Source organism: Larus michahellis, chromosome 1 (assembly GCF_964199755.1).
Source record: "Larus michahellis chromosome 1, bLarMic1.1, whole genome shotgun sequence".
In the NCBI taxonomy this organism is placed as follows: Eukaryota; Metazoa; Chordata; class Aves; order Charadriiformes; family Laridae; genus Larus; species Larus michahellis.
This window is the reverse complement of record NC_133896.1, coordinates 137,368,887-137,383,198: the sequence shown is the minus strand read 5'-3', so window position 1 is coordinate 137,383,198 and position 14,312 is coordinate 137,368,887. Positions and strand designations below refer to the sequence as shown.

General features: G+C 37.9%; 1 protein-coding gene across 4 annotated transcripts in view; it reads right to left on the bottom strand.

Annotated features, from left to right (window-relative positions):
- The window catches only part of MAP3K15 (mitogen-activated protein kinase kinase kinase 15), a 90,983-nt gene that overhangs the window by 55,508 nt on the left and 21,163 nt on the right, over positions 1 to 14,312 (bottom strand). For 2 of the 4 annotated variants that reach the window (XM_074605402.1, XM_074605411.1), the window contains exons 2-3: positions 6,288 to 6,427; positions 2,883 to 2,906 (exon numbers count right to left, since the gene is read on the bottom strand). In XM_074605402.1, coding sequence (XP_074461503.1) covers positions 2,883 to 2,906; positions 6,288 to 6,427 — 164 coding nt within the window. Of the gene's footprint in view, positions 1 to 2,882; positions 2,907 to 6,287; positions 6,428 to 12,184; positions 12,230 to 14,312 lie in introns of those variants that run through there. The other 2 variants (XM_074605418.1, XM_074605426.1) reach the window with 2 other exon arrangements.

Genomic DNA, 14,312 nt, shown 5'->3' with positions numbered 1-14,312 from the left:
GTAAAAATAATCAGAAAATAAAAATAGAAAGCTACTCTGCAATACTACTTCAGATTATTAAATTAATACAATGTAATCATACTTTAGAGCCTTGGCTCTCATTTCAACCCATTAGGGCTACTGAATTGGAGAATATGAGTCCAAGCGCCAAAATCTTTCTGTTTAGTTTTCTTAAATGTTCCTTGCCTTGAAACAGCAGATACAGCCTAATTTATACAGCTACTGAAACTCTGAAGAGAATTTCTGCCAATTACAATAAGAAGTAATTTTTCAACATAAAAATCCCTTGTGGAAAGGACAAATTGTGATCCTGTTCCCTTTAGATCAAGAATTTTTCCTAATGACTCCTCCACACCAAGACATTATTCTCTGCTTACTATAAGAGCCGCTACAGGATTTAATAAAAAAAAATATAAATTAAATCTCTGAAAATACTTCATCAGGCCCACAGGCCTAAGCATACTATAATAAACCTTTTGGTTTAATAGCCATCTTACTTTCCTTTAAATGCCTTCCCAGAAAGCAATTAACAGGGCTATTCAAATTTCTTCAGGCATACCATCAACTAAAGAAAAATTAACTATTAAGTCTTTCTCCTTATATTCTGTGCTTGCCATAACGTTTTTTCCAAAGTGGGAAGTTCTAGTTTGTATTTTCAGTGTCACATTCAAACAAATCGAAATGATCAAAGTATGTATCTCAACCTATGTATAACCAATGCTAGAGCTATTGCCAGAACAGCTGTACATTTTGTTTTCTGACTCCAGCAGCTTTTAAAAAGCCCCTTGTGCACTCTTTCCTTCACTCAATCTGGGACTTTTTTTATGCACCGTTCCTTAAAATTCTGTAGAGAGAAATTTCCCTATTGAAAAAAAAAATAATCAAGGATAGCAACAAAATGTTGCATCAGTATAGAACATTCCCATGGATTTTGTCTGTTACATTGGTTTGGGGGAAGATTATATTTTTAAGCATTTTTTGTTTTTGAAAGTCCTTGAAATTTCATTTCTCCAGTAAACCAATGTTTATCTGACATCTAAAGAAATTCTAAAGCACAAGCTCATTTTCCACAGATAAATATATTTTCCTCTATCCTACAGTCCAGCAGCATCCACTGTGCTCTCAAACCTTGATTTTTCCACACTCACACGGCAATCAAACTGTTCCGCAAGACTGCATGTTTGCAGTTTATTTTATTGGTGATAATTTTGACAGAAAGTAGGAAGCTGTGTATATACCCTAAGTAAAATTAGCAGAAGACAGTCCTCAAAGCTCAGAGGAGCTCTACGGAAGGAAACCTAACCAATGGGACACAGAATCTTGACCTTGAATTTCATGCCAGGGCAATACTTTCTTGGGAACTGAACTCCCATACCAAATTATTCTTTCCTTTTATACCCAAGTATGCCACAAATTATCAATACAGAATTTTAATTGCTTGTTTGGGGGAGTCAAGTAGAACCAAATCACATTCCCCGAAGGAAGGAAGGAAGGAAGGAAGGAAGGAAGGAAGAAAGGAAGGAAGGAAGGAAGGAAGGGAGGAAGGAAGGGAGGAAGGAAGGGAGGAAGGAAGGGAGGAAGGGAGGAAGGACACACTAGACATTCATCTTCCCTATACCCTTAACATGGCTCCACACCTATTCTGTGCTATGACATTTTTGCACCTTTGCTGGAAAAATGGTGTGCAGTGCCTAGGAGCAATCCCAGTTGTCCCTTTTCCTTTATACAAAGTGCAGATGTGTGGACACAGAGCTTGTAAGATGCAGAGAGGACTTACATAAAACCAGCAATAGTATTCCTGTGGCTACCTCTGGGTTGGAGGAAGTTAATGGATAGTAGCATTCACAAGCAAATCTGCCTCATTATCAGGCCTCCCCATTCACAGAGCTACACACCAGCAAATGCATTTCTCACCCCAGAGGTGAAACTAGTTCAAAGATCACCAAGACAGACAGGAAAATGACCTGCATTTACTCATGTGCTCAACCTGATCTATCTTTAGCCTGCATGCAGCGCTGTGGCCAAGTATAAACAGCAGCTCAAAATAAACTGCTGTGACTAATGCATTATCTCTTCTAGTTCTATTTTAAATTATTAGCAAACTCTAAGAGCACTTTATTATTTTAGTCCTGCTCTATATTCTTTGGGAACTGAAGGAAATAAAAGTATACGGTGAATGTGGGGCAACAGAAAGGAATAAATAGAAGTTTAATACTTATGCAAATTCAATAGTCCTCAAAATAAGTGTCGTGTTTAACAAAAATAATCACTAACATGATGTAAAGTCTGACAAAATATATAATGGTCTATAACACATCATGACATATTCCAATAAGCTTAAAATAACCACTAAATTTTATCTTGGTTCAGGCTTGCTTACTTGTTTGGTTTTACTTGCATTAAGGGTAAGAATATTTTTACTTTGGGAAACAAGTTTTTGCGTTCCTAAGTAAAATCTGTGAATTTGTGAGCAAGAGGATGGGTATAAAGTAGCCAAAGCTGTTTGAGATACAAGAGGAAGCCCTATATTAAAGGCATCACACACATATACATTTGCACAAGTGGGTGAAAGTGGTAGAGGGAGAAAGAGAATTTGAATTTCTGAGTTTACATTTTGATCTATCAACCTACATATATAACATATCTACTGGCACTTTTCTGGAATTTAAAAAGGAACTTCTAAAGCAAAGTAATTTTTTAATCTAGCTTTACTTTGGAAAGGAAGTCAACAAGATTTCCACTAGTTTAAATTGTATATAGGTAAAATGTACTTGCTTCAATCATCTAGAGCATATATATGCTTGTCAGCTTTGTTATTAGAGTTGCTTTAAATGTAGTATCTTCATTTTGTGTTTTAAAATGAACGTGGATTTAGTACTTACTGTGTTTTTCTGAGATACCATATCCTGGGGGGAGAAAAAAAAAAGAGAATTAAAAATGTTTATTCATTTTTACTGGGAGTTATTATTTCCAATAAAAATAACTGGTATACATATATATACACACAAATACAGATGTGTTCTTCACAGCATAATCCACATTTCCTGCTGCAGCAAATTCCAAGGAACAGAACATTGAGAAAAGTCCTAATAGTTCAGGTTAGGAAAAAATTAATGATTCAAAGAAGAAACATGTTTAAAGAAGTGCTCAGAATATGAAGTTCTACTTGCCGGTAACTGGAGTTTCTCAGGTTGGGCACTCCACACATTTGTGAGACAAAATCATTCCAAGATGGAGATATTTTTTTTCTCTGAAAGAGTATCCTTAAGATACCTAGGCCTCTTTCCTACCTGGATGGGCACAGACCAACACACTCCATTCTACACCCTAATTTTTCTCACCTCAAAATATAAAGAGAGATATTGAAACTATGAGGCAGATGATAAACTAATGGGCATGTAAAACAGACCTCAAAGATTTTGAGTTGCTGCTAAGTAACCTCCTCTTCATTCTAGTGATTGCTTCCATGTCCAATGAACACTGCTTTGTGAAACTAAAGAGATCTCCAGGCAAGTCACGCAGCAAATGTTAGATAAAGACATGTTTCTAAGCAAAGTTATTGATATGATTTAATTGTATGTGCTCTGACAACCTAAGATGATTCTGCTGAAGCAACTTCACATCTGATAGCCTGAAATCCACTTGGACAACCACTGCACAGAAATGATCGCGCCCACACACCCTTTTCCTCAGCAACAGACAAAATATCAGGGACCATCTAAGAGGTTTAGTTCTGCAAATATGACCGTCTTGAAATCTGGATTATATATTCTTTTATATACTTGGAACTAGGTTGTTTTGCAAAGAACATTGGTGAAACTGAAGTGACAACTCTTGGGAGAATTTCAGAGTGGGTCGTAAGAAATAAGTTATATAAAGTCAGGCTGCCTGAACTTCACAGATCTTCCAAGTAGAAATATAGAAGTCGTGAATACTGCCTTTATAACACTTAAGAGGCATGCACAGCAACCTAGATCCAAGCAAAGGAATAAATTCCTGAAAGGAAGGGAAAAAAACCTGACCAAATTAGTCATAAACATGAGAATAAAGAAACACCAGCAGATAGTCAAAAACACATATTAAGCTACCAAAACCTAAACAGAATTACTGATTAACTTAAAGTCCTCAAGCCCAATAAAATACCACAGAACAAAAGAGATGGAAGGCTTAGACATCTGAAATATCACCATATCTGAAAATTAATATATCTACCTAGCTAAGCAAGTATCTCCAATAGAGCTTTATCTACTAGAGATAAAGATCTTTCTCAACAGGGGGCAATGAACTCTTTGAGAGCTATCCAGCACCTAAGCCATGAAATGTGTCATGAACTGTTCTTCACTGAAAGACGCCCAGAACAATCCCCATCTACCTTCTCAAGTATTCCTAAGAAAAGTGTATTAGCATATTTGAATGGTATCCAACACTGAACTGGGGCTCAATTGCAGAAGAAGTATCAAGGATGTCAGGATAGGACTGAACCACATCCCAACGTCCAGCTTAAACTACTCTAGCACTTGATCCAGAAGATCTCTTCTACTTGATTCCAGCAACTTAAATCAAGCCTGCTGATCCCATAGTAAGATATGCTATGGGCCTATGTAGGCCAAGGAGGTTATGCAAGCAAGTGGGAGATGAGGAAGAGATCCGTGAAACTGACGGAGTTCCTTGCAGAATAGAGATGAAGACAGATAACAGCTTTTCAAGCCTTAAGTGACCCAGTCACACTGCAGTGTTTCCATGTCCCCAGACTTGTCCTTGAGCTTTACATCCTTGGGGGAAAAAAGCCCCAGAACTGACACTGCAAAGACTTGCAAGTTCTGGCAACAAACAATTTGAAGATCCAACCCATGGATGGATGCAATCCTGGAGGTCATTCAGCACTCCAGTTATGGAGCAGGCGCTTGCATATGTGCTTGGCACAAAGTGCAGCAATCAAAGCCATCCACAGAGGTCCTCACTGGGTAGAGACAAATAGAAGATGACTAGTCTGTGCTTCCCAAACTTTGACACATCCTTGGGAGAACCAAGTTGACCAGAACATCTGAGTGCCAGCACTAAAAAAAAATGTAAAAATGTGTTAATGAAAAATAAAAATGAAAGATCTCTTTGCAAGTCAGGCACATTAACAATGCAGGATGAAAAAATTTATCCCTGCCCACCCAGATTTGCTAGAGGAATGGGGGGCATGCAAGTATGCCTTAGCACACTTAGCACGTATCCACATCGATAACCTCTGAGCACAGAGCGTGAGAGGCTCCAACTCTGAGTTCTTGTGACTCCAGGTCACACGGAATGTGAATGTGTATGTGGACCACCACCTGAAGAAAGGAAGTATGGGATACTAGACATCAGAGAGTAAAACTGATGACATTGAGAGCAGAAAAGAGGAAAGGGAAGCTGTGATGGAAAGAGAGGGAAACTCATACAAAATTAAGATTAAACTTAATATTCTTATAGGATCAAGAGGAGTTGGAGAATTCAAAAAAGGATTTTTGGACATTGGTGGTGTGAAAAACATGAAGTAGTTAGAGGCAATAATTCAAAATAAGAAAAAAAAAACACAGGAAGCACGGACAATGCTGCTCTCGGTGAAGGTAGCAAGAAAATGGATCATATTAAAAGCAGCAGTAGGCAATGATATAGAGGATAAAAGTCTATATGTGACCTAAAACAAAGAGAACCTGCACTGAGAAAGACAGAAACATACACAATATATGACTTGCATCCAGAACAGCAATTTCAGGACTTAAGTGTACAGCATGTATTATCCTACTATAAAAATGAACGGCATGCCTATAAAAAGATTTGGTGGGGATCTCTTCTTTTACCTTCAAACAGTAATAAAAAGGAGATTCCTGTAGTCTTAGCTACTCAGCACCTAGGAGACACAAACCTCATCTGACAGAAGTGTTTCAATAGTAGGAGTAGGCTGCAGTACAGCCCTTGTTCAAACATTATCATTATATAGGCCATAACATTTTTTTACATGTACTCTAAATAAAAGATGGAAAGGAAGGAAAAAAATTAGACCTGCACTCTCACTTCCAAGTCTAACCATCTGAAACAAAATCAGTTCCATGTTATGGATCTTTTCTCAATAACAATCTTTTATACTATCGTAATCATTGCTTTTTTTGCTAGCAGCTGTTCTTCTAGCATGATTTTGTTATGTAGCTATCAGGAAATCGCATTCAATGGAAGTTTCAGAAAAACACAAACATTTGCAGGATCAGGTATTTAAAGGTATTTCTGAAATTAAGCAGATTTTGAAATGAGAACCTTACCTTGAGAGACTGAGCAGTGTCAGCATCAGTGTCATGGTAGAGTATAACATTATTAGCCATGTCAAAGCTTTCACGCACGCCAAGGTGATAGAACAGTGATGGTTGCTTGGAAATATCACTCATGTCCACAACTGCAACATCTGAAATGAGACAGGGAAGGGGAAAAGTGCTAAAAAAAATAATCATCTTAAAACCAATTTTATTCTTACACAGGATTTAAGAGAAATCCTGAAATTACACATACATTTGCACAGACAAAATCAATCTATTCAGATAAGGACCATTTTCTCATCGTACATTTCACCATTCACATACAGAACAAACTCAGGAAGTTATCAGATTGTTACAGTAACTGGGAGGCAGAGTTTATTAATTCTGCTTGAGGTTTTGAAATCACTGCATCAGCAACACCTCAGTTGAAGAAGAAGTTCTGTATTTGCTCTCTGAGCTAGGCCTGGCAGCCTGAATGCTCAATAGGATGGAAGGCTCCAGACCTTCAGGTGGAACATCTAACAACAATAATGTAGCAGAAAATTAGGGAAAACGGCAAGACCAAGTTTATCTGAAGAGGCAGAGGTTTACAGAACAGGAAATTCCTAAAGAGTAGAAACAGAAAAGACTGAAAGTTGACTTTTAAAAGCTACAGGCAAGATGTTCAAGATGGGGATGCAGGAATGAGGGGATTCAACCACAAGTAGCCAGAGCAAGACTTCCACTGCTCTTGGGTAGTATTCCAGTCAGAAATGGAAGTAAAAATATTCACATTGGTGGAAGGTGACCTATACAGAGAGCTAAGGAGAAATATCTCATATTATGCAGAACAGCTGAGTTACAGGCAAAAGTTTCTGTGTTCACCATTTGGTTCTCATATAAGCATGAAGGCCAGTACACAGAGAAGAGGTAACTGGAGGACACTAAATGCTGAGGTTTTTTCCTTGATCCTTATATCCTTTATGCTACTGAAGAAAATTTTGGTTTAAAGCTTTTCAGATGTCTGTATCTACATGTCTGTCTGCATTCACCACTATGGGATAGATGGATGAACGTAAATCCAAAGTATTCATAAGACTAGAGCCTTGGCATTGAAACCACAGGGGAGTGTGAAGTTCAAAACAGATTCCGGAGACTCAGTGCAGCTGGGCAGTAAATCCTGCACCTCTGAAGGGGTAGCAGACAGTGACTGTACCTACCGGGAAAGACAGAGAAGTGGGAGCTACTAGTAAACAAGAAAACAGATCTGATCTATAAGATCCAAACACAGCAGCCAGTTTATCTGGGCTTCATCAAGGTTACACATCACAAGAATCAATACCCCATACTTGGTATGCAAGTTCTTGGAAAAGTCTGCAAGGAATATACACTCCTGTACAATTCCATTAGGCTATGCTAACACACCACACTGGGGTCAGCCACTCACTTGGGTTACTAACAGATTCCCTGTTAAAGCACAAGGAATGTTTTGAGTCCAAAGACAGTGACATGCCTTAAGATTTAAAAAAACACACAAACAAACAAACAAAAAAACAAAACCACAAACCAACCCCAAACCAAATGAAACAAACAACACAAAACCACAAACACATACACACACCCAAAAAAACCTGAAAACCCCAACATGAAATCATGGCAACATGAGAAAATCCCCTAATTTCTGTGGAACCTCAAATCCTGCACCATCTACTTACGATCTTTCCAGTTCCTGTTTAGCGGGCTCTCTACAGCATGGACAAAATTCTTACTACACTGGACACTGTAGGATCACATAAACCAAGCAGGTGTGAAGCAGTAAATCCCAGCTCCATACACACATCCAAATACAGATTACCCCAATATTACAAAATCATTTTAGAAAACATAGATATCTATAAGACAAAAGACAAACTAACGAGTGGATCTAGAATCAAATACCACCTAGGAAAAAAAAGTCTAAGAGATTGGACTGGTTTTTGCTGTGAAATCAAAATCACTATCCTGGTAAGACGATTTAGACAATGTGTTCATGTAGCACACAGATACTGCATTTCACAATACAACGTGAGCAATGATTCGTAACATAGTTAACTGAAACAAGGCTATACACAGTTCATTGCCACATGTAGTAGTCTACAACTGAAATTTGTCTTCTATTGACAGTTAACATTCTAAGCAGCATCAGAAACACATTAAATGAACATAAGAACAGAAGTAAGCATCTACATTAAAAAGGGTAATTATTCATCACATATTCATTCACACTGATAAAAGAGTATTTATGACAATGAGTTTTTCTTGTTTATTCACACCTCATGAACACAGGTGTGAATAAGGCAAAATAAAATAAAAATAAAACAAATCGAAGACTAGCAGAGGAGATGAAGACAGTATCACAAAAATATTCTTGCAAGTGAAAAAAAAGCCTCAGGAAGATAACTGAACAGATCCAATCCGATCGTGGGAATCAAGGGATGACACAGAAGCAAACGACAGCAGACAGCAGCAGAGCATCAGAAGCGCTAGTGGTTGTGGACTACAGCAGTGATGAGAGGCTGTGTTCACAGGGAGCTCTGCAAGCCCCCCTCCAGCAGGAACAGCAGCAGGCTTGGAGCAGGGAGGAAACAGATCTACTTACAAACCAGCTTTACTAATGTGCTAATGAAACTTAGCTTGAGTCCAGCAGGCCCAGGAAATTAATGCAAATTTGGGTGGAGAACAGATGACCAACAATAAATGCTTATTTAGGAAGCATATCCCTAAAACATATCCAGTGCACTGGGTGCTGAGAGTATGGTGTTCAGTGTCACTGATCACTGAGTCTAAGCACACCACCCAATACTACTGTTCTCAGGGTTACATCTCTCTTCTTGGTGCAGTCACTTTTGTGAATCACTCTATGAACAACGCTAACATGTGGCACCACAAATATTTCTGTTTCAGTTATCCTGAATTTTTCTTATTATTTATGCTAAAATCTTACATCTACAGTTCTTTGAACACAGACACGGGGCCTGGTACTTCAACCACATACTCATTATGGCTGATAAGAAAGAGATAAGAATTTCCTTAAACTTCCTGAGATACACAAAAATAAATACTACAACACTAGTATCGCTTCGCAAAGCTTGATTTATGAATAGAAACATAAGTCAATAACAGTTCATTCTCAACTCCCATCCTCCTTATCAGGAGAGTCTGTTCAACCAAACATACTTCTGGGCTTCCCTTTCCAAGCTTAGGTTCAACTTCCTCCATTATAGACAAGTGTGAAGAGAGAGCTAATGCCAACTTTGATCAAATCTTTTAATGAATGAGGAATTTTATGCTATAATGAAAGATTTCACAAAGGTCTAAGAGACCAATGGATATGGTTTCCTATGTTCAAAAGGAAAGAGAGCAAGTGAAGGTACAGTCCCCTCTGTAAAGACAGAAGGCTTCCAAGTGAAGTCCAAAGATCTTTGCAATGCATCCACCAGTGGCTGTGGAGGGCTGGGGATATGCTTAATGTTGCACATGACCAATTTTTGTTGCTTCTGAACAAAACATTTACACTCATTGCTCTGTTTCTGCAGCAGCAACTCGCATTCAAAAGAATATACCCACAAAAATGTCTCCTTCCTCATTTCTTCTTAAGCACAGGAGATCTTTTCAACTCTTTGTTGTCTCGTAGTTGCGCATGAAACTATTTTCATCCTGAATATAGTTCTCTTTTGTCACAGTCCTAAAAGTTGATCTCCCTTTATTATCTGATTACAGTTCATTTGTCTAAGCCTTTGTTTCCATTGTAAAACAATTATGCTATATTTTTTAGTGCATTAAGGTAATTCATCAGTATTATTAGTACAATCTTGATTAGGTCTCTGTATTGTTGCAGCAGATGGCACATAAATAATTTCTTATACTACATTTTACTTATTTTAACACTAGTGTATCTTCAGAGACCAGTCAGGGTGGAGATAAATAACTATGACAACTGAAACGAAGATTAGAAATCAGTAGCTGTGGTAAAACAGGAGACTATGAAACTAACTAATAACTCAACAAGAAAAACATTATTACACAGGTTAAAACCAGAGGACTTATTTCTCTATCTGGCATGCACCTGAAGTCACAGAATCACAGAATGGTTCGCGTTGGAAGGGACCTTGAAGATCACCTAGTTCCTGCCCTACCCTGCACAGGGTCACCTCCCACTAGACCAGGCTGCTCAAAGCCTCACCCAGCCTGGCCTTGAACACTTCCAGGGACGGGGCATCCACAGCCTCCCTGGGCAAACTGTTCCAGTGCCACACCACCCTTTACAGTAAAGAATTTCTTCCTGGTTATCATATACTTTAATGATCTAAGTAAATCACAAGTCTTCATGTGACTGTTGTATGATTTATGGAATTGTTAGCAACAATGAAAGGAAAATTCTGGCACCAGGTTTTGGGATTTGTAAGTTGAAAATAGTAAACAAGAGAAAATGAAGAAATAGCCTGAAATATACTGAAAGTTAAATGGAATCTAGGAGGCCTAACAAAAGAAAAATGTACTGCTTTCAATTCCTAATCAAAAACTCACCTCCATCCAGCCTTATCTGTGTGGTGAGCAAGAACTTTAGGCCACTAATACGGACGCATCATTTTTCAGCATTTGGAACCTATCTATAAATAGTAGATTTAAAAAAAAAACAAGCACCCTTAACACGACAACAGACATCTTACTGGAGAAAAATTAAGAACTTTGCCCCTTGTTATTCACTAGCATCCTGCTAAGTTATGAACCCTTCCAGTTACTATTGCTTCAGATTATTGTCCTTCATAGTTAATAAATAAACAAACTCCTTATCCATGAAATCCACTGGAGGAAACTGTCGAAGTTATTCTTCAGAACAATAGCAATGCTCCTAAAGAAAAAAAAAGTCCTCATAACTATCTTCAAGAATCCATAATTTAAGGATGCACAGTCAATTCTTTTTCTGCATGACTGCATGGTCCTTTAAAGGAAAGAATATCAGTTTTTACAAGGAAACAGTTATGGTAAAATTTGAAGTGCATTTGAAAACTAGGAACGTTTTGCAGCTTTCCCTTAAGCTAAAACAAAAGGCACAACACTCTCAGACTTTAATATACCCTTGTACTCCCAGAAACTGGGAGAAGGCTATAAAGGCAATAATTGCATATATTGCTCAAGGCAATGAAGCATAGTAGTAACTACCAACAGAACAGTTAAGGTAGTTTTTCAGCATAGCTTGTTATACCAGCAAACTCTGAGTGCCTTCCGTTAGATCCTAAACACAAACCAATTTTAGTGTAAAACCACTGCCAACACCCGTGATGCTATTAAGGCTCCCACAATGCATTGAGTTTTGTTAAAATCTCACTGCTCTAAAATCATGCTATTCTGTAAGAGTCTGCTTAATTTTCTTTAAAAAAATAAATAATTTGTTCCAATTACAATCACATAGTAAAATATAAAAATATAACCAGAAGTTGCCTTAGAAGATAAAAGTCTCAAACATAAACATGCAATTTTTTTCTAAATTTAGGAATTTCTGATTGAAAACAAGAGTATTTCAATTCAGCGTCTTCAAGTTTGCAAGATTATAGCATGAACTTTGCTAACTTTGCTGGTGTGCTATAGGGCCAGAATTTGTCACAAAAATAAAAACCATCTAGGTAGTAATGGTTTATCCTGCAATGTAGAATTGTATATGTTATAATCACATTAAATTGTATATATTATAATCACATTATAGATACAGACTTGCATATATTACAATCACATGTACATATTATAATCACATTAAACAGCATTTTCAAAACCATTTCATGTATTTCAGACTAGGCTTAACTTCTTGTAGACTAAAACCAAGTGCTGCACTTCTGTATACATACTAAAATTCAAATTAACTCCAATTAATTAGTTTAGAAATCACTTACAAAGCACCTTTAAGACGGAAGGTTGTTCTTATAAGCTGTGGTCAATTTTTGCACAAGAATTCAGTTGTAGCTGGAGTCTGACTACAAGTTTCAGCCTACTTCCTACTTCAGAAGAGGAAACACAAGCCTGCACACTGGAGATCTGAAACTTTTTGATACAGCAAGGGCACTTCCTTTAGAAGGAGTGTTTAGTTCACACACCAAGGGAATTGAGAACTCAATTGACAGGAAATTTAAGACTTAAATTAGGTATGAGTCCTCATATTAGTTGGGGAAAAAAGAAGATTTCTTTCTGTTCACATATAATAAGTGCTAAGGAAAAGCAGTAAGATTTTTGGTGTTATTAATGACACCAATCACAAATTGGAGAAAGAAGATAACTTTAATATTGGCCAAATAATTTTTAATTCACTTTTTTTAAAGGATTATTATATTGGGAAGACAACAGAGAAAATTAGACTCTGATTCTGGTGTATTATCCATCCACACCCACTCTGATTATAAAATGAAGCAAAATCTAAACTTAGATATATCTCACTTTTCACAGCTCTAACGGTTTTGTTAAGTGCTTCACGAATTCTGAAAACCTGGGCATCAAATGGCAAAAATTCTGAAATGTGCTTGTGCATCATTTGCCTGTTTACTCAGGAAAACAAAAGGACTTGTAAAGTGGCAATTTCAGGCACATGTTTTACCAAGAACAGTGCAAAACCTCTAATTTGTGTTCTCAGACTTCGTTTGTCATTTGTCTTTTACTCAGCTGTGGCTTTAATCTTACCTTCTTCACCTTACAATCTTCACCTTACAACAGGTTTTATGTTACAAAATGATCTATGGGTGAGAAAGGCACAGCAAAATGTATCAATTCTGCTCCTCTCACCTAGCAAAATGGAAAGCAAGGAAAAAAAGCCTGAAAACTGGGGCCCTTATAAAAGCCAACATTATCAGAACAGCAAACACAAGGAAAGTCAGACCTTTCTTTTGCATTTCTTCCTTCCTCTATGTCAAATCTTGCTCTGGAAAGCAGTTTCACATCCTTCCCCATGAAGTCATTCTGCTCTGTGAATGTGAATACTGAGAGTGCTGAAGAAGTAATTTTAACTATGTATTAGCTGACCAGAAGCAGCATTCTTGGCTAAGGAAAGTCAGCTGTCAAATAAACTTTTCTGAAAGGACCAGGCAAATCCAGAGCCCTGCTGTTGCTAGGAAACTGCAAAACTTTAATTTTTAGATAAGCCTTTCCACTATATGGCAGCATTGCTAACTGCAACAATTAGGACAGTTGCTTTGCTCCACTTAACACACAAACACACTGAAACTGGGAGTGTCCCACCTCCAGAGACAAATCTGTGAACAGCTGTGTTAAGCAAAGTGGTCCAACTGGCACTTCACAGGCCGGATCCAGCTGACCAACTTCCTTTGTTTGGAAAGTAGGCACATCCACATAGATGAGGAGGAGGAAGAAAAGTTGATATCCAAGTCTGTTTCTAAACAGAGCATTAGCATTTGGGTGAATGCTAGAGAGTCCTTTCATGCGGCCCAGCAAGGCATCTCCTCCTTCCTACACACCTAAAAAGTTTGGGGCACTCAAACTCAAGCCTCTCAGCTCCCAAGGCAAAAATCTGACGTACAGCAAACTACTAGAACGGTTAGAATTTACCGAGCAAAGCTGTAGCCTGGATTACACTCTGAAAGTGGAGATAAGGAAGCTGGTACACTTGTTTTTCATGTACAGATCACAAAAGTGCCTCATATGGCTTCCATTCAAACCACTGGGAGAACACCCAGAGATCTGTAATGGCATAGGTACAAGCCTATGTTCCTTGCTTGGAGAGACAAGGAGAGCCATCCTGCAGGTGGTGAAACGTGAAGTCCAAAGAAGAAGCCAGCAGGATAATCCAGTGTGGAAGAAACAGAGGCACAGGTTGCTGAAGTGAGACCAGTAACAAAAGCAACCAGCAAAGCAACACGTACACAGAGCCAGAAAGCATTTTAATGTAGGTAAGGAATACAAAAAACATATTTATTTTAAATATTTACTTTAGTTGTAACCAGAGAGAAACTTCTTGTTTGTGAGATCAGTTCTCACCTGTAACCTTTTGTCCTTTCGACTTCAAATATCAGGCCT